General features: G+C 35.6%; 1 protein-coding gene across 5 annotated transcripts in view; it reads right to left on the bottom strand.

Annotated features, from left to right (window-relative positions):
- Nucleotides 1-3,965: 3,965 nt before the first annotated feature.
- The window catches only part of ELF2 (E74 like ETS transcription factor 2), an 83,020-nt gene continuing 62,504 nt past the window's right edge, over nucleotides 3,966-24,481 (bottom strand). For 3 of the 5 annotated variants that reach the window (XM_053912074.2, XM_053912070.2, XM_053912072.2), the window contains 6 exons: nucleotides 16,156-16,269; nucleotides 14,542-14,715; nucleotides 10,208-10,294; nucleotides 7,113-7,305; nucleotides 5,898-6,245; nucleotides 3,966-5,269 (listed from right to left, as the gene is read on the bottom strand). In XM_053912074.2, coding sequence (XP_053768049.1) covers nucleotides 4,642-5,269; nucleotides 5,898-6,245; nucleotides 7,113-7,305; nucleotides 10,208-10,294; nucleotides 14,542-14,715; nucleotides 16,156-16,269 — 1,544 coding nt within the window. In that variant the 3' untranslated portion in view covers nucleotides 3,966-4,641. The remainder of the gene's footprint in view (nucleotides 5,270-5,897; nucleotides 6,246-7,112; nucleotides 7,306-10,207; nucleotides 10,295-14,541; nucleotides 14,716-16,155; nucleotides 16,270-24,481) is intronic. The other 2 variants (XM_053912071.2, XM_053912073.2) reach the window with 1 other exon arrangement.

Raw genomic sequence — 24,481 nt, forward strand, 5'->3', positions numbered from 1 at the left:
CTTTTAACTTGTTTTTTTCAGTCCAAAATCTGCAATAGATTTGATCTTTTAATACTGTTAACATGGTGGCCCACACTACCCATCTGCACACAGATCTTCGTTTTTTAAAGTGGACAAATTCGGATCCAGAGCTGCACACCGAAGGCATCTCTGCTGTGCTTGTATGGTATCTCTGTGTGTCAAGGCGGGAGCTCCCACAGAGGTTCACCCAAAGATGCTACATTGCAGCCACTCCGGAAATGAGAGTCAGTACACTATACATAAAACCTTGGGGCTACCGGAAAGCAATGGCACGCAGAAAGAACATCTGTACCGTTGGTTCAAATCGTAGCAAGACTAATAGTAACCCTAGGTTGCTGAGAAATACAGCAATAATTAGAACACTTACCAGTACAGGTATTAAACATTGTTTACCTACCTCAAGGTACAAGAGCCTGAAGAGATTATCGCAACAGCCCTGAGTAAGCGAAATTGAGCTGAGAATGAGAGCCAAAACAGTATTTGAATTTCAAGTGTCATTCACCAATATGGTCATCTGCCACTTAATGATGGACACAGTCTGAGAAGTGCGTCGTTAGCAGGTTTCACGGTCACATGGACATCGTAGAGCATACTCACACAAGCAGAGATGGTAGAGCCTACTACACACCTAGGCCTATTACTCTGTAGGGAAGGAAAATAACGTTCCCTCTATCCTTTCAGTTTCTTGGGTGAGACATCCCTGTGATAAAAGATTAAAAAGGTAAACACAAGTTTAAGAACAGGAATACCTCCTTTCTACATGGGAAGAGACCCAGGAAAAGTGAGTAACTCACCACAATGGCTAAGGCCACCACCACAAACACCATGTCCAATGCAGACAGGATGTGAGCAGTAGGAGTCAGGCGTGGGTCACCAGGAGAAACGACGACAACCGAGGTAGTCATGGAGAGGAGGGAGTAATGGGTTACTGGCAACACCATTTATTGAACTGCACACATTTCAGGAGAGTTGGGTTGGATATTCAGAAGAAATAGCCAGTTGGCAATTAGATAAACCCAACTAAGGCTTCGAGTCTAGGCTAGAACATGTTTGATAGTGAAAATTGTATGCATGGGTGAGACTGACAATCGTGTGGAGATAAAACCCTAAGAGTAAACATTTAATAGAGTGCTTTATATGTGCCAGGCACTAATTGGTTCTAAATCCTAATCATGAACTCATTTAATTCTTACACATGCTCTTCAAGGAAAAGAGCCCCATAGACAGAATCTGGGTAAATACTAACAGAAATGGGAAAGCAAAGTCAACGAAATATAGTTAGTTGGTCAGGGGGTGGAAAACCACGAGAGGGGTGTTACAGAAAACCCAAAGAGAATTTTAAGAAGGCTGAGCACGATCAGGTGGAAAAGAAAATAATGAATATTTGATTTGACTACTGGGTACTAGAGACCTCAACAAGAACTGTTTGTAAGCCAGAATTCAGACTGCAAGTTACTTAAGAAAAAGAATGACAAGCTGTTAACTATTGGAGCAAGGAAACCAAGCAGGTGTGAAGGAGGAAATGCCGAGTACAGGAATTATGCACACCTGCCTCCTTCCACGGACACGTGGTGAGGATGGATGCTGGAGTGAGTAGGTCTTACAGCAAGGGTTCTGGAAAGTGGGGTAGTTTACAGCTCAAGACCTCCATGTTCTCTGGTCATTTGGTAAGCAGGGTGGTGAAGGCTGGAACTGTTGCTGGAAGATGACCTGAGGGATAAATGGACAGACTTCTGATCATTGTTCATAAGCCTGTTGAGACTAGAAAATGTGGATGTGTCAACCTATTATGTGGTTCTTCTCCAACATGGACACAAAAAACAAATATTGGGTTGTCCAAAAAGTCCGCTACGTTTTTTCCATACAATGGCCCTAGTAGTGCTTAGTTGTCTTTAGCTTCATTCCACAATCTTGTTAAAGACTGTATTGTGACAGCTGCCATATCAGCATGCATTTTTTAAAAAACTTATCAAAACTGGTAAATTGTGCTACCGTTTTAATATTGAGGATGGAAGAAAGTACACATCATTTTCAGCATATTATGCTTAATTATTTCAAGAAAGGTAAAAATGCAACTGAAATGCAAAAAAAGATTTGTACAGTGTATGGAGAAGGTGCTGTGGTGGATCAACCATGTTAAAAGTGGTTTGCAAAGTTGCTTGATACTACTGATATTTTGGCCAAATAACTCTTTGCTGTGGAGCTGTCTTATGCATTGGAGGATGTTTAGCAGCACCCCTGGCCTCCACCCTCTAGAAGCCAATAGCAGGAGACAGCCGACACACTCAAAATATCCAAATCAATGAAGTTATGGGTGAAAATGAAAATGTGTCTTTTATTTTACAGAAAAAAATGTAACATACTTTTTGGCCAACCCGATATAATTTATGGTTCAAAAGGTTTGAGATTAAAAACCATGCAACTAGTAATGTCAATCACCAGAAAAACTCCGATCAGTATACACTGTCAACAGGTGTTTCCAAATCTAGGCCATCGGTGTACTTAGTCTGAAAGAAATACACAACAAATGTTTAGGTACAGCAGTACAGGAAGCTAGGCAGCCCTGGCTTAACCGCATTAGAACCAATTAATATAGCTAGAGAGAAAATTTTAAATTACTCACTAAAAATTTAAGTTTCTTTAACTGTCTTCCATAGCACATGACTTACACTCTTAACAAATGTCACCAAAACCCGTGAATGTCCGTGGGTGGCGTGCTCAGCACTTGGGGAGAGGTGTAGGGGCAGTGTGATCTCTGACCTTTGCCTGCAGTGGTATGGAAGACACGACTCAACAAATGAAGCTGCAGTGCAAGGAAGAAAACAGCTGCCAAAGCACAGAGAGCAGATTTTGAAAGCTGAAATATTCAGGAAATGTTTGAAGAGGTAGAATCTGAGATTAACTCTCAAATGGGATAAGAATCAGGAGAGTTTTTCTTTGAACGTTTATTAAAAAGTACCATCGGGTATGTTTATGGAAAAGATAAAAGATTACAAAGGGAGCTATTATAAAAATCATCAACTTAAGAAGTATCAGATGAAATGCACAATTAAAGGCCACAAAATATTAAGCATCAGTTTATTTAAATTTCTAAAAGATGTAAAAATAGACAACTTTTCTTTGTAGTAGAAAGAACATTAAGATGTAGAGTCACACAACCTAGTCTGGTGTGAAACGAGGAAATTCATGTAACCCTCTGGTACCTCCACTTCCTAATTTGTAAAAGGCCTAGAGTATTATTATTTGTTCTTGTTAAGCCTCAAAAAGTATGATTGAGAAAGAAATGGTCTTGATTTAAAATATAAATTCTTTAAGTGTGGCCAATATTAAAATAGTAAAGTCATTATGGTAAGTATAACATTGTACTTCATGATAGTAATTAGAAAGGAAGTGGCAACATGCAGTTATTTACCAAATATGAATATAAAAGAACAAAACAAAGATTTCTTACGCAGTAGTTAGGAAGGAGAAAGAGGATTTCTATTCTTAACTAAAACGATGTCTCTATTCTACCTTTTGAATATTGTTATAAATATCACCAGAGACCAAAATGCAAGATAAATTTCTATATTTCAGAAAACCTACTTGAATACACTTTGAAACAAGAGTACAACAAAATAGAATATACTTCAAATGTTGAATATACAAACTATTATAGTTCAAATCTGAACACTGGTACTTTCCCTCTTAAATTTCAACTTAAAAAAAAAAAAAAAAAAAAAGGAAGAAAGAAAACTCCAGGTAGTAAGCATTACCTGACAGAAATTCATGCTGAGCCGAAACTGGTGTGAGCGCACAGACGCCAGGGCTGAGAGAGTGACACAGGCATGTTACAGCAAAAGGCCAGGGCCAACTGTTAACTTGTCAACAATCAAGGAACTGACAGACTTAAACTACCATATAAAATGTTACATGTAAATTCTATAACAATACTGTGCTAGGTACAAGGTTTTTAAAATTTTTCTTTTAATAAAAAAAGCTTTACACAAACAAGCCATTAGCTTATTTCAATAAAGAAAATCGAAAATTAGTCTAAGGCCTTTGTTTTAAATCAGCTTAAGCTATATGATATAAAAAAAAATCGCACTAGATCTTTTTTGTTATCCTCTTTCTGAAGCTTTTGGATCCATTCAATTCACATTCTAAAATACCTATATTAGCAGAGTCTTCACATAGCACCAGTTAAGTGAGTTCTGTGTGAACACAGTAATATTTGCTGGTATGCATATAAAATGCATCAAAAATCGCTCTATGTAACAATGAGATCACCCATCCCAACCCCTCCCCACTGAAAACTATGACCTCTTACAGAATGTTAGTGTTCCAAGTCTTAGTGTAACTTGATATTGTAGTGAGTCGCTTGGTCCCTTCAGTCCGTACTCTTATTGATGGGTTCAGTTGCTTCCTACTGTAAGAGGCAGTCTTCTGTCAGCATTTCAGTATGTAGTTCACTTCCCACTGAAACATGGGATAGGTAACTTGTTTCCAGTAAGTGTGATTGTTTTCCTATATGCATTACAAGTTTTAAAGTCTCCTTTTGACTTTTCTCGATGACATCCCTTGCAAATATTTGTGTTGGTACGAGCACTAACAGTCTAAAGCCCACGGCAGAGCTACTATTTATTTCTCACATGTCACTAGTCCTTCCGTTTTCATAGTTACAGGAAGGGCAATAGCTGAAGGCGCACTGACAACCACCACGTGGGTCACCGTCTTATTCCCATCTGCCGGTTTTTCTTCTTGTACCAGCTGCAAAGCTTTCACATCATGTTCCTGCTTTTTTGCCACTGCCTCTGATTTCACTTCTGGCCCTTTTATGACTGCACTGATAACTCGGGGAGGAGTCTGGCCAGAGGACTGCTGAGCAGGCACTGACAGTCTCATTACAGGTGCACCATGGGCTATGGAAACAGGAGTAAGTGCTCTCACAGCCAGTGGGGTGCCAACAATGTTAATGCTTCCTGATCCAGTCAGATTTGACTTTGTCTGCAGTTGACACTGTGCAAGTTGTGTAGCTGGGATGGTAATAATTTTGGCAGGCTGCATGGCGATCTTGTCTCCATTTTCAGCAGAGGCTGGCATCACAGTAGGGATTGTCTGGATAACTACCTTTGGAGAGGCTGCTGTTGTTGGGCTAGTGCTGGTTATTAACGGGGCACCTGCATTGACTGACTGAACTGCCACAGTCGAAATTTTCTGACCCAACGATGTCATTACAACAGGAACTTGCATTGCCACACGAACTGTCCTAGTAAATTAAAAAAAAAAAAAAAAGTTGATTGTATTTAACGCTAAATTAGACAACAGCTCTCTTGAGCAGAAGATGAATGCAAATACAAAATGTAGAAACCAGTGTTCCCAAATTACACATATATACTGACAATCCCTGACATTTAGAATATGAAATAAATATATTTAGAAAACTACAGCCCACATTAAGTTTCATCTATAAAACCATAAAAACTAAGGTTAAATGAGACATCACCTACTTTAACAACAACAACGAAGTACATTTAAAATGTCAGGTACTTTTCAGCCCTGACTGGTGTGGCTCAGTGGATTGAGCATCGTCCTACAAACTGAAAGTTGCCAGTTCAATTCCCAATCAGGGCACATGCATGGGTTGCAGGCCAGGTGGTGTGCAAGAGGCAACCGATGGATGTTTCTCTCGCACATCAATGTTTCTCTCCCTCTCTCCCTACCTTGCCCTCTCTCTAAAAATAAATAAAAGCTAAAATAAAATAAAATGTCAGGTACTTTTCAAAGTCCTGACTAATAGAGAATTCTTAGAATGCTAATATTAAAAAAAAAAAAAGTATCATTTTGCCAATGAGTTTTCTAAAAAGCAAATGCAACCACCAGTTTCCCTCTCTTACCTTGGAGCTGCTGTTGCTGACACAGAGGTGGTAGTAGTAGGAGACCTGGATGAAGCATCATGACCAGGGGAAGTGATGTTCACAACTCTAGCCACTCCCTTCTCTGCTCTGGAGCAGTTTAGAGGAGATGAGTTTTTCCCACCACGAACAGAGGTTGCTTTCAGCAGACTTTCTGCAGACAGTGACACTCGTTCTAATGATTTTTCATCAGTAGCTGCTGCTAAATCTTCATTACAGGTTTCGCTCTTGTCATCATCTATGACCACTATGTTTTTGGGCATGTCCTTGAACTGATATACAAGCCTCTGTCCTTCAACCTTTGCAAGAATGCCCCTTTGGTAATAATACCTGTAACAAAAAAAGAACTAAATGAATCAAGCATATTACATTCCCCACCTCACACCCCCAAAAAAGCAAACAACAACAAACACCATGCAGAATGGGTACTAACTGAAACATTCACTACTTCTCTAAGATAAGGAGCTCTTCCTGCCTGGATTGTTCAAATGGCTGAGAATGTGAAGTAGCAATGGAGTTGGAACCTGTTGCCATAGGCGCTATAACCTTGAGATATATGAAGTAGCTAAAAGTTCCTTCTTAAAGGAAGTAATGTAACCTAAATACAGACTATTTTACTGTATTTCAAAAATAGTGGCAAAAATTCAACACTGATTTACACAGGTTATAAAAACAATCCGTTATATGGAAAAATTAAGTTGTACTTAGTAGAGATGAATGTGGGATATGTAAATACTGTCACATAAATTATGTGTTCCTTTAAAAACACTCTTAATTAGAAGTCATGTCCATTACAAATTTTATGGGTTTCAAAAAATGACAAAACAAAAACTTTCCTGTCATGATAAATCACTTTTAAACAAATTCACAAGAACTGAAGCAAAGTTAACAATTTGGATACTGTTTTGTTTGGGTTTAGTTTTCTTAAACGTCTACAACTTAACTTCGTATTAAGGAATAGCCCTAAGTGTAAAAACACATTTTCTGCAAAAATGGATTTTCCGATAATGTTGAAATTTTAGACATTCAGACCAAACTACTCTTTCTCTATCTATCTCCAAATCTAAGAAGCTCCCTAGAATATGCCCCCAAAATAAAAGTTATAATAAATAAAAGATTTCCACAGCTTCTTTTTAAACTGACAACATAAAGAGATATATAAGTTTCGTCCAAAAACTCATCCCTTTGTGCTCTTACCTCAAAGCTCGTCCCATCGTTTCATAGTTCATGTCTGGCTTGTTCTTATGCTTTCCCCAAAGTTTAGAGACAGCCTTTGAATCTACGAGCTTGAATATGCCTTTTTCTCTCTGAGTCCACTTAATATACCTGGGACAAGTATTTTTATCTTGAAGTAGATCTAAAAGAAACTCCCACAAATAGGTTGTGTTTCCTTTGAAAACAATGATAGACATTGATTAAAAATCATTAACATAATTAAATACATAATTAAAAACAAATATTTAATTATGCTGGATAAAAATCAATTAATTTGCTACTGGTGAAACAAATGTACTAAGAGCATGTCATTAAGTGAATGGCTTGACTAATAGTCTTTGTCCAGTGTCAAATTGTGTTGTCTAGTAAGTAATAAAGTATCTTTCATTATAACAAAATTCATAAATATACTTGTTTGCTAGATTTTTAAAACAGCATCCTATGTAAGTTTCCAGTCATGATACTAATATAACAGGGACCCTGAATGTTCCTCTCAATCACCCTATCCTAGATTATGAGTGAGTTCAGTAAAGGCAGTCATAATGCATAGCACAAAGTGAACCCAAAACAAAATCATATTTATTAACTTACAGATTTAAACTGTGAATAAATTTATTTGAACCTATATATTACATAAGCCCAAATTCTACAATCAAAATTCATCAAAAGGCATTTTTTCATTTATTGAAAAGGCAAGCAATATGCAGTGAAATTGCCAAAACCTTTAGGCATTGGTCTTGCAGGGGTTTTTTGTAAGAAACAAATTTTTCTTTGATTCACCCATAAGCATGAACTGTGAGATACATATGTTATAAAGTTCAAACTATACGACCCTTTAAAACTTCCTCTTATCACCTTTATCAATGAAAACTACTGCCTCTACAAAGAGACTTTTAAAAATTGCTAATCCTTCTACTGATCATACTCAGTTCAGTGAAGATAATAGAAGGATTTTATTATATATGAATAACTCAGTTATAAAAGATATTTATGCTTCAGTCTTAAAATATAAGCTCCTTAAATAGAAACACTAGAAAGTGGTAATATGGCAATTCTTTAGTCAAATATTCATCAAATGTTAAACATATGACATTTGATCACACTACTCACAAAATTTGAAAATAAGAAAATATTGAAGTATGTTTGAAGAATAAAATACTTATTCATCACATACTAGTAGTAGGAGACACTGAGAAGGATTTAAAAACTGGTCCCTGACTCAAGAAATGTATAATTTGGGCAGGCGGGGGGAAAGGGCGGGGAATGGTAGATGACAAGTTAAATGACAATATAAGAAATAACACTATGAAACCATATATATGTATCACAAGGCAATGCATAATTCTATTTCAAATGAACAGAATGTTTGGTACTTCAGGAGTAATAATAAAGCTTATTAAAAGACATCATTAAGTCTTAGAAGATGGCTGAGATTTGGAATTTAGGTAAACTAAGGAACTTAATCCCAAAAGGAAATCACCACTTCCTTTTCCTTTGGAACAGGGTGAGTGGGGGAAGGAGGTGGGCAATGGTTATGAGAAGACTAGGCTTTACAGGCTGCTGTGTTTCTTTTATTCCTTTTGTAAGCCTCTAGGTGCAGAGGTTCTTAAATCAATAAAAAAATAGAAGAGAATCATGAGAGGAGTAGAATACATAGGCCACCACTGAATCACCAGGCAGGTGACCTCTAGGCTCCTACTCACAATCCCTTTACTATCCTCAAATCCAGATCTAAGTTACAGACCCCAGGAGAAGAACCTCTAAGGGTGGGAGGCTTTCAAACCAAGCCACTGCACTACCGAACCTAACCCTTAATAATCTTCCTCTAGCACTTCCTTTTCAACAGGTGGTAACAGTTCTGCAGAAGAGCAAACACTGGCTAGATTCTTAATCCAGGTGTGACTTGGATAATTTTAATTTTCACATTACAACGGGTTGTCTCAATTTTAATGAAGGCCTCGATTTTAAAGAAAGGTCATTTTATTGGTAGAAGTAGGTAATCAGTTTCACTCCACTGTTAAGCACAAGGTCTTTGAATACAAGAGATACCACTGATGACGGGAATTAGTTAAAAAATAGTAATAACAATTTAAAATTACTGTGTATTTAGCTTTCTAATATTTATTATTATTATTAAAGTTTTCAGTATAAATTAAAGAATAAAACCTAAGATGTTAGAAATGTAAAATGACCAAAGACAAAAAAGGAAATGAAAATACCCTAAATCTGTCCCAAGCTGAATTATCAGTTCTAAATAAAGAGTTCACTGTAACTGGATTTTTTTTTTTTTTTTGTCTAAATTTCTTGGTATGCTTACTGGAGACTTTTTACTTGAATTATTTAAAATTAGAAACATCAGACCACCTGTTGAGGATGGAATAATTTGAATATATTAATCCAAAATGATCCAACTACTGAATATTGGTCTGGAAACATTTGTTCATGAAAGTGATGAATTTTTAGTTAAGCAGATTATCAGAACATACGCCAAACCATTATTAAAGTATTACTTGATATCAACTTACCCAACAAATTAGGAGAGCACAGAATGTAGGAGGGCTTGTTGCTATTTCTATTTGTAACGAGAATATATAAATTCTAAAGCAAAAACTAGTAAATTTTTGTTCTGACTCCTGACATGAATTGAGTGGAAGATTAAATTTAGCTTGCCTTTAATTACTGCACTGCTTCTTTACAGTCTTAGCTGTAAACGTCTTTCAATTCTAAGTGGCTCTGCATGAGGGTGGGTGCTGTTATACATACAGACGTCCTCTAGAACAATGCTCGTAAGAAGGGTGTACATCAGACTGCACTTAGGGCCTTCCCCAAATATAAACGCCCACTCCCTCGCACTCCCCTAGTACATCCATGGCTACAGAATCTCAGTGGGGTGGGGACTGGGTACAGATAGTTTGAAAAATTCCTAGGTGATGCTGACACATCCCTACTGACAAGTACTACTAAAGACAGTACTCCCACATGGGCCTGTACTAGAAGTAAATTTCTGACAAGTGTAAAAATGTCACCTGACTAGAAAAAAAATCATTTAGTCTCCAAATTAGCCCTCCCTAAATTACCTTTTCCTTCTCTGGGTTTCTTCTTTATACCCAACTCAGGAGACCCATTGGAAATTGGTGATTGTTGGGTCTTTGGTTTACGGCCAACTGAAAAAATAAGATAATGAAACCACATGTTAAAAACAAGAATAAGCATGATTAGCAGACTCTTTGATGACACATTATTCATGAAAATGGACACCAACTGCAGACTAGTATACTCAGTATATATAAAAAATCTCATTTAAGAACATTAAAAGCACTTCTACAACTTTACATTATAGCAGTTAGCTGGTAGTAATCTCAATGTATATGGCAAGTCAGGTACTACTAACCTGTTATTCATATGATCAGAGCCTCAATTTGCTAATAACATGGCAATGGAAATAGATTCTACCATAAACTTTTTTGTTTCCTGTCCTATATGACTGTTTTAAAAAATTTTACTGCAGAGGATCTGATAATCTGTAAAGCCCTTTGAGCTCAAATGAGGAAAGGTAAAAAAATATTTTAAACACTCACTACGGCTCTGAGCCAATCAATTCACCAGAATTTAAGCATTAAGTATTTAAATTTCCCCATCTTGCCCTGGCTGGTATAGCTCAGTGGATCAAGTGCGGGCCTGCAAACCAAGGATTGCCGGTTAAACTCCCAGTCAGGTCACATGCCTGGGTTGTGGGCCTGGTCCCCAGGATGGGGCATTCAAGACACAACCACACACTGATGTTTCTATCCCTCTCTTTCTCCTTCCCTTCCCCTTCTCTCTGAAAATAAATAAAATCTTTAAAAAAGAAAAAAGACAAAAAAAATTTTCCCCATCTCAAACATACAGGTATATTATAAGGGTAAGAAAATCATCCAAGTAATTATTTAACGTCTAGTAAATGTTTGTGTTCTTACTTTTGTTTTTCCTCACTTCTGTCAGAAGACTCTCTCGAACTAGCATCCACAATGAACAGAAAAGCAAGAGCTGTACTTCTCTACCCTAAAGAAGGCATAAGCCTGAAACACACTGTATTCAATCCTCAGCACTGATGAACAAATGCTGGCAGGTGGTTGGAAGCTTCAAGGAAGAGGTTGGGAATAATCAAGTATACTATCCAGTAGTGCTGGGGATACATTCCAAGACCCCCAGTGGCACATGAAACTATGGAAAGTACTGAACCCTGTATATACTATGTTTTTTCCTACACATACATACATACCATACATACCTTTTCACTTAAAGGAACCACTTAATGGCTTCTCTTTGGCATATCCAGCATTATTACTGTTGAGCTTTGGGGCCGTTAAATAAAATAAGGGTGGCTTGAACACAAGCACTGAGATACCACGACGCTCAATCTGATAACTGAGACAGTTACTAAGTGATTAACAGGTGGTAACCATATACAGCATAAAGACACTGGACTAAGGATTCAAATCCCAGGCTAGACAGAGAGCGAAGGCTCAATATTTCATTACACTACTCAGAATTGCGTGCTATTCAAAACTTATGAATCATTTATTTCTGGAATTTTCCATTTAATGATTTCAGACCTGGGTTGACTAAAACTATGGAAGGCAAAACCACGATTTTCAGATTAAATACAAGCACACCTTGTTTTATTGTACTTGGCTTTAGTTCACTTTGCAGATGCTGCGTTTTTTTACAAATAGAAGGTTTATATACTTGATCTTGGCCAAACAGCCAAGGAGTGATTACAAATAGGTTTAAAGCTTAGCAAGTCTATTTGCACCATTTTTCCAATAGCAACTGTTCACTCTGTGTCTCTGTGTCACACTTTGACAATTCTCACAACACTTCAAGCATTTCATTACTACTGTATTTGTCACGGTGATCTGGGGTCAGCGATCTTTGATGCTACTATTTAAATTGTTTTGGGGCACCACGAATCACACCCCCATAAGCCAGTGAACTTAACTGATAAATGCTGTGTGTTCTGACTGCTCCAACTACCAGATCCCCATCTCTCTCCCTCTCCTCAGAGACACACAATATTGAAATTAGGCCAATGAATAACCCTACAATGGCTTCTAAGTGTTCAAATGAAAAAGTCACAGCAAACCGGACTGTTGTCTCATTTTAACAAACTGTCACAGCCACCCCAGCCTTTAGTGACCACCACCCCAATCAGTCGCCAGCCATCAGCACCCTGGCAAGACCCTCCAAAAGCAAAGATTCCACCTTGCTGGAGGCTCAGAATCTGATGGATAGCAATTTTTAACAAAAATTTTAAATTAAGGTATATACATTTTTAGACGTAATGTTGTTTATTGCACACTTAATTGTGTAAACATAACATATGCACTGGGAACAAAAAAGTTCATGTGACTAACTTCACTGCAATACTGGCTTTACTGCAGTGGTCTGGAACTGAACCTAGAGTATCTCTGAGGTCTGCCTGTATATTATTACAGATTTGGTAACTGTCATACACCTGGGATTTATGATGTCACTCTTCTCTTCATCAGCAAGGACAATTTCCATCCAAACAAAAAACTAAATTAAAGTACCTAAATTTACATTTAAAAATACACAGCTACTACATTCTAGGATTTCATTATAATTCTAATCAATAAGAAGTATGCTTTGCCAAAATCAAAACAAAGTTCACTGGCCTCCTCATTAAAATAGAGCTTAATCTCTCAATTTAAATCAGTGCAAATCAATCAGTAATAATATTAACATCATACTGTCTCCTAAGTTCAAGCACAAAAGCCACTCCCTTGATGGAACGGTTAGCCCAAAAAGAATTAATTTATTTTCTTATAAAAGCAGCATTTTTTAATGATATTCTTGAGAAACAATTTATCAGTAGGGAAAAGGGTTCTACAGTCAAATAAACTTTTAGGGTACTGCATGCTATCTTCTCTTAGAAACTCAAAACACACATTAGTATATTAAAAGCTCTATCAATACAAAAGGCCATGCTATTAAATAACCTACTCAACTGTATATCCCAATTGTACTGGACCATAAATAAATAATCTTATATGTAATTTTTAAGTGGTCATTCAAACCATCTATTTTTAAAAATCTAAAATCAGTTCTGAATTGGCAAATTATTTCCTGGTTTATGTCAAAACACATAGGTTAACTCCATGTATCAACCTGTCTATCCAGAGGTCTTGGTTCCCTAAATGATCGCAGCTTTTCATGGACTTTTCCACCTTCTTCCTTTTTTTTTAATTTTTAAATTGTTTTTAACCAACTAAAAATAAGTATTAATACATGACACTTATTTTTTTAATCTAAAAATTTCTTGTGCTCACTTCAGCAGTACAAAAACAATACAGGGAAGATTAGTATGGCCCCTAGGGGGAATAAAATCTAAAAATTTCTTAAGTATTTTGTCATAGCTTCCATTGGATAGAACCAGCCAAAGGTTACCGTGGGCAGTGGTCTTTTGCTTTTAAACATTTACAGCAGGAAGTGATTCTTCCTTCTAATTCTCTCATTCACACCTCTCTCAAGATATAATTAGCTTTAAGTATTATATGAAGGAAGGCACTGTCTTATTCTTCATTGTATCCCTAACAGTAATAAGCACATACTTGTGAACATTACAGCAATCTAAAACACTTCTAATAACTGAAAGGAAAACACCACTATTTTTAATTTTTCCTTTATTTTTGCTTTTGATTTTTTTTCCATCCTAAAATGTGAAGAAAGAGGAATTAATGAGTATCCATTTATATACGATTTTGTTTCTTTCAAGTCTTCCCTTTTACTAAAACAAGAAAAGACCCCACCTGCTGCGCACCCTGGGAATGTTGGGGATGTGCTGGAGCCTGTGCCCCACCTACCTATCAGATCAGGTGAGAAGTCTCAGCAGGAGTCAACCAAGTGGAAATATTCTTTGCCCACTGGTGAGTTTACTTCACTTGTAAGTCCCTATTGGCAATCTTAGTATTTAAAAGAAGGTGTGGAAAAGAAAATTGGGCTTTTATTTTTAATCCCCACAAAAGAACGGAAAGTAAGATTACAAAAAATAGAGAAAAGATTAAATTTCTTTTAAAAAGTAACCAAGTACCTAAAAGGATTAAAAAGTATATACAAATGTGCAGTGAATCCCCATTTTTCCTTTTGTGTGTCCAACACCTGTGATAATCTCATTTTCAAGCAACTGCTTTTAGGGCTTAAATACTAACTCTTTTAAAACAGTATGAGTATGTTAAAATACAAAATTAAAATTTTAATATGTTGCTTCTAGTTAAGAATTTGAAAACATCTAGTTAAGGTAACATCAATCATAAATCTACAGTATGTATTTCCTATATCCCTTGATAGGGAAAACAGTATCAAAAAAAAATGTCGCCCACTTTGCCAGAAATTTGTAACTATACTCCACCTTTTTTCTTTTTCATCGGTTCGTGGCTGTCCGGTGACGTGGGAACGGGAGAGGTGTCCATTGGTTCAGACTCCTCAGTCGACACCTCCACTACGGTCTCTGTTATGACATCTGGCCTCATAGCAGCATGGATAAATTCTGGAGTTGATACACAAGGAGGGACAAACACTTCCACTATAAAAAAAAAGTTGAAAAATTAAAATTTCCCACCCCCATTACATGCTTCTTAAAGTGGACAATTCAATACTTAGTAGAGGAGAGGTTTACTAAGCATTCATCAAAGCAGGACAAGAACTTGAAGTTAACATGCAATATGATCTCAAGTATGTAAGGAATTAAAATGTAAGAAAAATCAACTTGAAGGAAATGTTAATCCTCTGAGTTAGGGAGGAATGAGTAGTAACCCTCTGGTTCTTTACACTTTTATATACAATACAGGGAGGGGCAAAAGTGGGTTTACAGTTGTTTGTATGGAAAATAATACAATAATAAATTCTGTGTTTCACATATAACTGTAAACTTACTTTCCCCCTCTGTATTTTCAAGCTCACTGTACAAGACTTATTTTGACAAAAATATTTGAAAATAAAATAATAGTAAGTTCATTAATAATTACTTTCCTTCCACACACCCATCATTATTCTCTTGGTAATTCATGTACATAGTATAAAATTTCAAACACTTAACAAAGGTGATTTCAGTAACATGTTAGCACTTCCAGTACACTTTAAAATATGGGATTTCAGTGTCAAATAAGCACTTATAGTTCATTTTAAAATATGAACAAAAGGAAAATCTGCTCATTACAGCCCAATGAATATCATCTTGCAATATTTAAAACTTTACTTAACGGAACAGTCCTGGATTTTGGGTCACTAAAACAGTACATAGATTGGTACTTGGTACTGCACTACATACAATAATGTTGCTCTGGCTTCCTTGCAATGTGTATAAATAATCAGGAAAAGACATTTCTATTTCAATTAAATAGTTAACACATACTCTCATGGACTAACACATATCCTAATTTTCTTCTCCTATCTGTGAATACATAAGATTCCTATTCTACTTTAAAAGTCTACTTGCTCTTAGTATCTTCTGTAAAACCCTTTAGGAAGGTCTGAACTTACTATAAAATAACATCTGAATGTTAAAATCAGGACAAATTGAAAATTAGGACAACATAACTCTCGAAGGCAGTCTTAAAGGAAAAAAAGGGACCAAAAGAAAAGTCTCAGCCTGAAGGGAGTGTGAGGAAATAGTGGAAACTACCTCTTCCCTCTACAATGGATGGATTCCCTGGAGTCACTACCTATTCATCATTGAATAAAGAATTGAAAGTGGCCCTGGCCGGTGTGGCTCAGATGGTTGGGCAGCATCCTCCAAAGTGAAGGGCCACCGGTTCAACTCCTAGGCAGGGCATATGCCTGGGCTGCAGGCCAGGTCCCTGGTTGGGGGCATGAGAGACATAACTGAATGATGTGTTTCTCCCTTTCTTTCTTCCTCTCTTCCCCTCTGTCTAAAAATAAACAAACAAGATCTTTTTTAAAAAATTTAATTCTAGATACATAAAGTTGTGTGACATGTTTATATAAGAAAGGACAGTTCACATACCAGGACTTCTTGAATCCCTCAAGCAGGTAGGAGATTCCATATGAAGCAGGGCTTCAGCAGCTTCAATTGTCTTATCTGTACAGTGTGCATTACTGCTATGAACTGATGCTTCCACTGGGGGGGAAAATAAGTTCTACTCAATTAAAAATGCACTGAACACATTTCAAAATTTAAATGCATTGCTGTAGAAGACATAAATATAAATTAACTCTCATGTGCATAATTCTAAGTCATTGATACATATTCGTCTATATAAATCATTTCAAGAAATACTTTAAACACCAAAACAATCTAGTATCCTCATTTTCTAAAATGAATGCCAGTTATAAAGCAACTATCAAGATTAACTAGAAATTACTGAGAAATTTCTGAACTCATCCAAAGGAAAGCAAAGAAAAACTCTTGAAATTTTAAAATTGTATCAATTATAGGCCAAAACTAACCTAGGCAGAAAAGATGATTGTGGATTAACAATCCTATAATAAAGGTCAATTATGTATTGTAATATGCTGTTACTAAATTAGGGGTATACGTACCAGAATCAATCAGAAACACCTATTTCTAAGTTAATTTAATGAATCGGTTCACTCCCTGCAAACCCTCCTGTGTGAGTGCATTAGCTGCAGCACCAGAGCACTCCAGAATGTTCTTCACAATAACCTTGCTCCCTCTCCTTCATGACCTCACTGGACCTTGCTGGGTTTTATCAAAGAAATCCTTGGAGGTTTTATGGGATTTTTTTTCACGAAGCCTTTTCTAATTGTACCACCTCTTTTAACTCTCTCCTAGCACTTAGTCTATGCTTTGCTGATTAATAAATTATCTGTGAAGCAGTAAAGTGTGCAGCAGTGGTTGGGCTTCCAGGTCCAAGAGCTTGTGTTCTAGTTTCTGCCCCTTACAATTTCTGCTACCCTAGGCCAGCAATTTAATTTCTCTTAAGGCTGGGTTTCCTCTGCCACGAATCAATAGTATTCCTTACCTCGTACAGTTGTGAGAATTAAGTGAGGAGACTCCCACAAAAAACACAGATAAGAATTCAGTAACAGTGAATTCAGATAATTTCTTATAACTCCAGTAAGATTATAGACTCTTTGCTATCAGAGAGGCTATATTAATTCATCTTTATATCGGTTATAGTTCCTGACGTAGACTTTTCATACAGTAGGCACGCAAGTGTGTATTATATGTCTTTTATGTATTGAAGTTAAGAACCCACCAACTTTATACTTATAGAAAAACAGGCAATTCAAGCACAAACGTATTATCTTAATGAAATATGAATTTCACACCGACTTAAAATATTGAATGTTTTACTTGGTAAAAGGTTCTGAAACATGAGTATACAAGTTTCTAATTTAACATATTTCCCTCAAGATATCCTCTAAAACTAACAGGATATATTTATACAAATTCTATAAAATCATATTACAAATTCACAAGTTCTACACACTAAAGATATGAATCTTTTAAAACTATTTCCAGGAAACTTTTAATTAAAAAAATTTCACTTAGTCTCAAAATTCCCCAAATGCTAAAGGCTCAGCCTTAAACACCAGTCATTTGGAGAGCATTTATTAAAAAAAAAAAAAAAAAAAAAAAAAAACAACCCAGTGACTCTTTTACCACCTGTTGCACATCATCCACACTCTCAACCAAGGTACTGGGTCTCTCCAGTTGCTCTTTCCATTTATGGAAATCTGCTCAAAGCTAAACAGTTCCAGAGAGGCAGCCAAACCTCTAAGTAAATCTATCTTTAGGTGACCCTGCTTACTCTTATCTGCAGCTTCACTGAAGCAAAGGCTTCAATCAGTGCTTCCAGCTCAACTTTAAGAAACGTAGTTATTAGTAAGTATAAAATATATTACAATTCTCCAGTATTTTTTTCAAAGTACCTCCCTATAAATACTCACATACAATAAAGAACGCTGGTAAGCAAATTCTCAGGTTTTGAAAATTCATGCTAGGAACTTCATTCTCTTTAAAGTACGCTTGTGTTGCAATTTAGCTGTTGTCTTAGGTGCTATTAATAAACTGTCCTGGATAAACTAATTCCTTATGTAATTGTATTAAGACAAAACCTAAAAACTACTGCATTAAAATCACAGCTTCAAATATGTGATAATACAGCAACAGAATTTCACGATATTTAAATTATAAGCAAAATGGAATCTGTCTAGATGTTATATATTATGCTACCTGAGTTCTTACTTAGTTTGAGGCAGCATTAATTTCATATTAGTTATGTGAGTGGAAATTATTTTCTAGCTCGTATTTCTGACCTCAACATATTTATTATTATTACCCAGAAATATTTCATATTTACAGATGAAAACAAATAAAAGATATACAAACTTAAGAAGAAACTTTACTTATTTATGCTTTAAATTTAGAATGAGAATGAAGAAAATGCATACATTTTCCAATCAGATCTGTTAGTGTATGTGCAGTCCACAAATGGTCGGTTGAGCATTTACTATGTGCCAGACCCTATGCTACAAACCTGAGATGCACGTGTGACTAGACTGCTGGCCTCATGAAGCTTATGCTAATAGTTCAGAAAATGTCAAAGCATTAATGGGAGTAAAATATTTCAAAACTGAATAAAAGTACAAAATTAATTTAAAGTAACTCTGTAAGCTAACAGCTTATTAAGAGTGTTGATTTTTTTTAATGCTTATTGGTTTTATTTAGTCATTTTTATTTACTAAAATAACCCTAAGCACATCCTAAAAAACGAACACCTAAGAACTCACTTAGTTTACAATGCCATGACAGTTTCCACCAATTATTTCACCCATTTTATAAAAGCACTGTCTCTTTTCACTTTTCTTTCATTGACATAAATCAACAAGTCGTTTTTGATAACAGAAATTTACTCTTCAAGTTTCTGTCATATTTAAAAACTTTTTAATACTACTTTCTTCTAACCAGTATGTCATCAAACACAATTTTAAAATTTTGCATAACTCTTAAGGATAAACATGAATTTTCACAATGTTGTACAATCAGCCCTGGCTGGTGTGACTCAGTGGATTGAGGGTGGGCCTGAGAACCAAAAGGTCATGGGTTCGATTCCCAGGCAGGGCCCATGCCCAGCTTTAGGGCCAGGTCTCCAGTGGGGGTCCAGGGAGAGGCAGCACACATTGAAATTTCTCTCTCTCCCCCGCCTCTGAAAATAAATAAATAAAATCTTTAAAAAAAAACAATTTTGTACAATTGAAGTAAGCAATCTATTATATAAGCAAGGGCTGAAAATTCCTTTTTTCTAACTTAAAACCTGACTTACTGGTATATATGAAAAATATGGGAGGAAATAATACGCAACTTGTTTTAAAAAAAGAAACAATGACCTGAAAGATAATCTGACAGATATTTTCTAGTTAACACTAGTAGTTGGTGTTGCTGGTTAATACTCCTTGAAGAAATAAATGTATCAAATAAATTTCAAAACTATTTTATTTTAAATCATAGTGCCATTAAATTTGCTTATGCCTTCCTTTACTATTGGTAAGAGTCTTCTTGTTCTGTTTCTAGCGTTCTAATCAACTGGTGTTTGTATGGTAGACTATTCCAGACTCACTCAACAGCTGTTACTAAATACCAAACTTGGTAATTAAGTCTGAGAAGAGACATACCTCTCTGCTTTGCAGAAGAGAATGCTAGCAATGGATCTAGCTCATAACAATGTTCTTAAAGTCAAAAGTAAAAAATAACAGCAATTTAATTTGAGAGCAATGGGAAAAAATTAGAAAACTATTCATTAAATGATAGTGGTATTCCCCTCCAAGCAAGACCATAAACTAACATTACAAGGTCATCACTAAACTACCACACCTGACTCACCACAGCTTATCCTCTAATGCCCCAGGGCTATAACCTAGCAGGTGAGAGAATACAAATGAATGCAATGAAAAGAGGGAAAAGGTGAAAGATCTGGGACACTCCACCTTTACCTGTTCCCCTCTGACTTTCTAATCAACATAGTTGTGCTACAAAGATTAAAGGGGAAAAAGGAAAAAATTACTTTATAAAGTAGAGCTGCCTGATAAAAATATTACATGAACTACATAATTTTTAAATTTCCAGTAGCCACATTAAAAAAGGCAAAAGTTTAAATACTTTTTACTTAACCCAGTATATCCAAGATATTGTTATTTCAACATGTAATTGACATAAAGTTTTCCACTACTTCAGCTTTTACCTTTAAATAAAATTTTTAAAAATTAAAAATTTAGTTTCTCAGCCACATTTCATTTACTAAATAGGTCATGTGGCTAGTGGCCACAGTACTGAAAAGTGTTGACTAAATAAAACTGTATTGCAGCTATTTTCAAACTTTTTTGGTAAAAGGACCCCTTTACACCCAAATTATTGAGGATCGCAGAGATTTTGTTTGTATAGACCTATGTACATTTATCCTATTTGAAATTAAATCTATGAAAACTTTAAAATGTTTATTAACTCATTTAATAAACCTAATACTTGTAAATGCAAGTAATATTTTTTATTCAAAATAAACTTTCTAAAATAAAATAATTAGTGATTAGCTTTGTTTTACACTTCTGCAAGTCTTCTAAATACATCATAGATAACAGCTGGACTCTCCCATTTGCTTAATTCAATCTGTTGTAATAGCCTCCAGAAAACTCCTCTGAAGCTTCTCAAAGTGAAAAGTTAAATAATGTGTTAATATTATTATGAAAACAATTTTGACTTCGCAGACTTCCAGAATCCCCAGATCAGAAATTTTAGTTTTGTAAAAGTTCAGCTGTAATTTTTTATCAGATATGATTAATAAACACCCAAATTCTATTCTCATGTTTCTGTTTTAGCATCTGAACATAAACATCAATGTATAAAGTGAAAAATTATGATTCCATTTCCATAAGCACAACAGTATTTTGTCCACTTATACATAAAAGGTTTTTTGAAATTTTTTCATAAATATTTCACTGCATCCTTTTGAATATTTAACCTGTAGTTAATAGGAGTTGAAATAATTATCAAGAACACTCTCATGCCTGCCTCTCTCCAACCAACCAAATTTGTTTCTGAAGGAAGTTGTTTTATGTTGAACTATCCTTATTGACTACATTGATGTTACTCTTTAACTCAGTTTTTATATGAATTTTAGTACTATGCTACAGTGAATTCTGAAGAGTAATTTCTTAACCACATTTTCAAGAAAAAAATTTGTTTAAAGGTAATGACATTCTTTCAGCTTTATTTAAACACATGTTTTGCCCCGGCTGGTATGCCTCAGTGGATTGAGTGCCCCTCTGTGAACCGAAGGTCTGCAGTTTGATTCCCAGCCAGGGCACATGTCTGGGTGGCTGGCCAGGTCCCCAGATGGGGGTGTGCAAGAGGCAACTGATTGATGTATCTCTCATACATCAGTGTTTCTCTACCTCTCTTCCTTCCTTGCCCTCTCTCTAAAAATAAATAAATTATTTTTTAAAAAATGTTTCATCTTTTTACATCCTGCTAAACTTTTTCCAAATTGGTGATTTTTTCAAGATTGATATTAGATATTCCAATAAATAGTAAATTAGAAATAAGATTTTCACATTCAAATTTCATGATGAACTTCAACAAATAGGACAACTTTTGTTTTGTCAGTGTAAATACTAAGGCTAAATTTCCAGAAAAATATTTCATTGAATAACTGCCTTAAAGTAGAACAAAGCTTCTGGGTCCCCTATTTCTCAATTCTCAAATCCTCAAAAACAAAAGAAAGTATGCTTGAAAATAAGGCAGAATACTTTAAATTGAAAGTTTTCCAGCAAATCCAGACCATACATACACTGTATTTTTGCATAAACATTAAGAAAGTAACATTTGTTTTCTCCCCTACAGATATCCATTTTTCCTATAATATACTATATATACATATAACACTAGAAATAAGCCTAAATAGTTAAATAGACTCTATCATAGTCATATTCAAGTTCCAATTTAGCACAAAGACTAGGTAAAAGAAACTTTATACATATTCATCTACATGATGTAATGTAAAGAATTCCAGGAAAAGAGAATCCTTCACCTTCCATTAAATATTTCTGAGCCACTTAAACTTTTAGAACTTAAAAAGGTTATTAGAGGTCACCTAATCAATCCTAATGAAGCCTTAAAGAAGTTCAGTCACTGGACAAAGTTTAGTAACAGCTAGATGGAGGTCCTCATCTCCTGACTTCACAGTTAAGGCTCTTTGTCATTTATATTGTTGCCAGTGAAAGTTTTACAAAGTATGTAAAGTCTTCACCACAAAAGTATTTTGTATGCTGAATGATTTATGTATTTTTAATTTTATCTTTAAATTATTGATTTGAGAGACAGAGAGACACAAAGACATCACTTTGCTGTTCCACCCATTTATGCAATTATGCCCGACTCAGGCTCAAACCTGCAACCTTGGTATATCAGAATGATACTCAAACCACCTGAGCTAGCCGGCCAGAGCCAAAAGTGATTTTTAATAACTCTAAGCTTATTTATTTCATTCTTTAGTCAAACTCCTCTAACAGTATAAATGTGTGTAACTAAAGCTGAAGTTGGTAACTAAAGTTGGTATTTAAGCCTCTAACTGAGGAAAATAAAAGCAAAATATATCCTTTAGTACCTTAACAAGTAACAATAGTAGTGTTATACTAAATACTTTATTTCTTGCTTAGAAAAAAATTATGCTACAATATTCAACTTAATAAGGAAAACTTATGGAGATAAACCTTTAACAGTCATTCTACACTAATCATTAACCCATTATAGCAATCACTGCATATTAACATTTATGTATTTACGTATAATACAAGTTTTCATCTGTGTCTTCAATTAGACTGTGAAATCTTTGAGAAGGAATTATGTGTAATTTTTGACAACTTCCCTCAAAGGAGTTAAAAAGCTATCATTGTGTCATTGTGTCCATTTTACAAATACAATCATTATAAACTACTCTGTCACTATCATTGGAAACTAGCAGCAATAAAAATTTGGATCCATGGTACTTCATTTTCTGGTCCACCTTTCCTCCCCAACTTTAACTCACTTGAATAATCCTTGGGTAAATTAGCAAACCTGTATCAGGTTTCCTTCTAAAATAGGGCTTGTAAAGGAGCTTCAGATTACATGAACATGATTGAGGAAATAATCTGAAAACAATTATATGTAAAACATATTCTTTACAAGACATTAAAATCATGAAGCAGACTTCAACTGTAAGATTTATATACACTAAAGAAATGCACTAGTGCTGGAAATCGGCATTTAACTTAAAAAAAAAAAAAACACCTTAACAAAGGGAGATGATTTTGTATTTTCAAACTGTAGACTGACATTGTACCCACTCCAAGCAAAATAGCTACAGGTCACATTCAGTTTCACCAATAATTCCAAAGGTTTATGATACCTTTCATCAGCAAAATTAAGCCCTCTACCTTTACAATATTTTTCAAAATTCAAACTGCAGGGATTATTCTAAGGTTCTTTTGGTAGGTTCAAAACCACTGGAAACATTTCTTGAAATGTAATGTTTGTCATTCCCAGAAATATCACTGACTCAGTCAATCATATAAAGCCAAAAATTCCCTAGTTCATATTGTGTTATTAGGGGACTGAGCATACACAAAAAATCAAGTTCTCCTTGTACCTCTTGACTCTTATTCATTAATACTTAAGTTCTTCCTTTGATCAGAAAATAACTGTCAAATGTGTTTCAATCACTACTCAGTAAACTGATTGTTCTTTGAGACCTGTGAAACGTTTATTATTACATTTTATAGAATAAAGGTTGGTCACTCATTACATAATACACATAGTTATAGTATTCTAGACTTTATTTCAACTTGAAGTTCTGTTAAATTTAGAGACACACACGTGTTCATGATTCCCCCCAATCGAAAAAGAATCACAGAGTTTCACCAACCAAACTTAATTTCACGTTCCCTACCTAAAAACAATGGGTTTTACATTGTTTTTACAGCATTACTCTTCGGTGAATATTTCTCATCTTCCAATTCCCATCGATGGCGGTATGAAACAGAGCCGGGAAAAGGAACATGTATGTTTATTATTCCAGTAATAGGATGCAAGCACTGCTGCATCGATTCCGGACCCTGGCTGCGCTGTCTATTAAGCAAAGCTGCTTTTTCTATGTAACTTAAGTCCGTGCCCTTCCGCTGCAGCAGTGGCGCTGCACATCCCCCACCCCCGCGGCCACTTCCGTGTTTACACTCCTCTTCCCTCCAATTCCATGCGTACATTGTCAGCTTCACTCCCGCCCAATCTTCATTGGCCCACCGCGAACCCGAAGTCCCGCCCCCAGAAATCAACG

Source organism: Desmodus rotundus, chromosome 9 (genome assembly GCF_022682495.2).
Source record: "Desmodus rotundus isolate HL8 chromosome 9, HLdesRot8A.1, whole genome shotgun sequence".
Classification (NCBI taxonomy): Eukaryota; Metazoa; Chordata; class Mammalia; order Chiroptera; family Phyllostomidae; genus Desmodus; species Desmodus rotundus.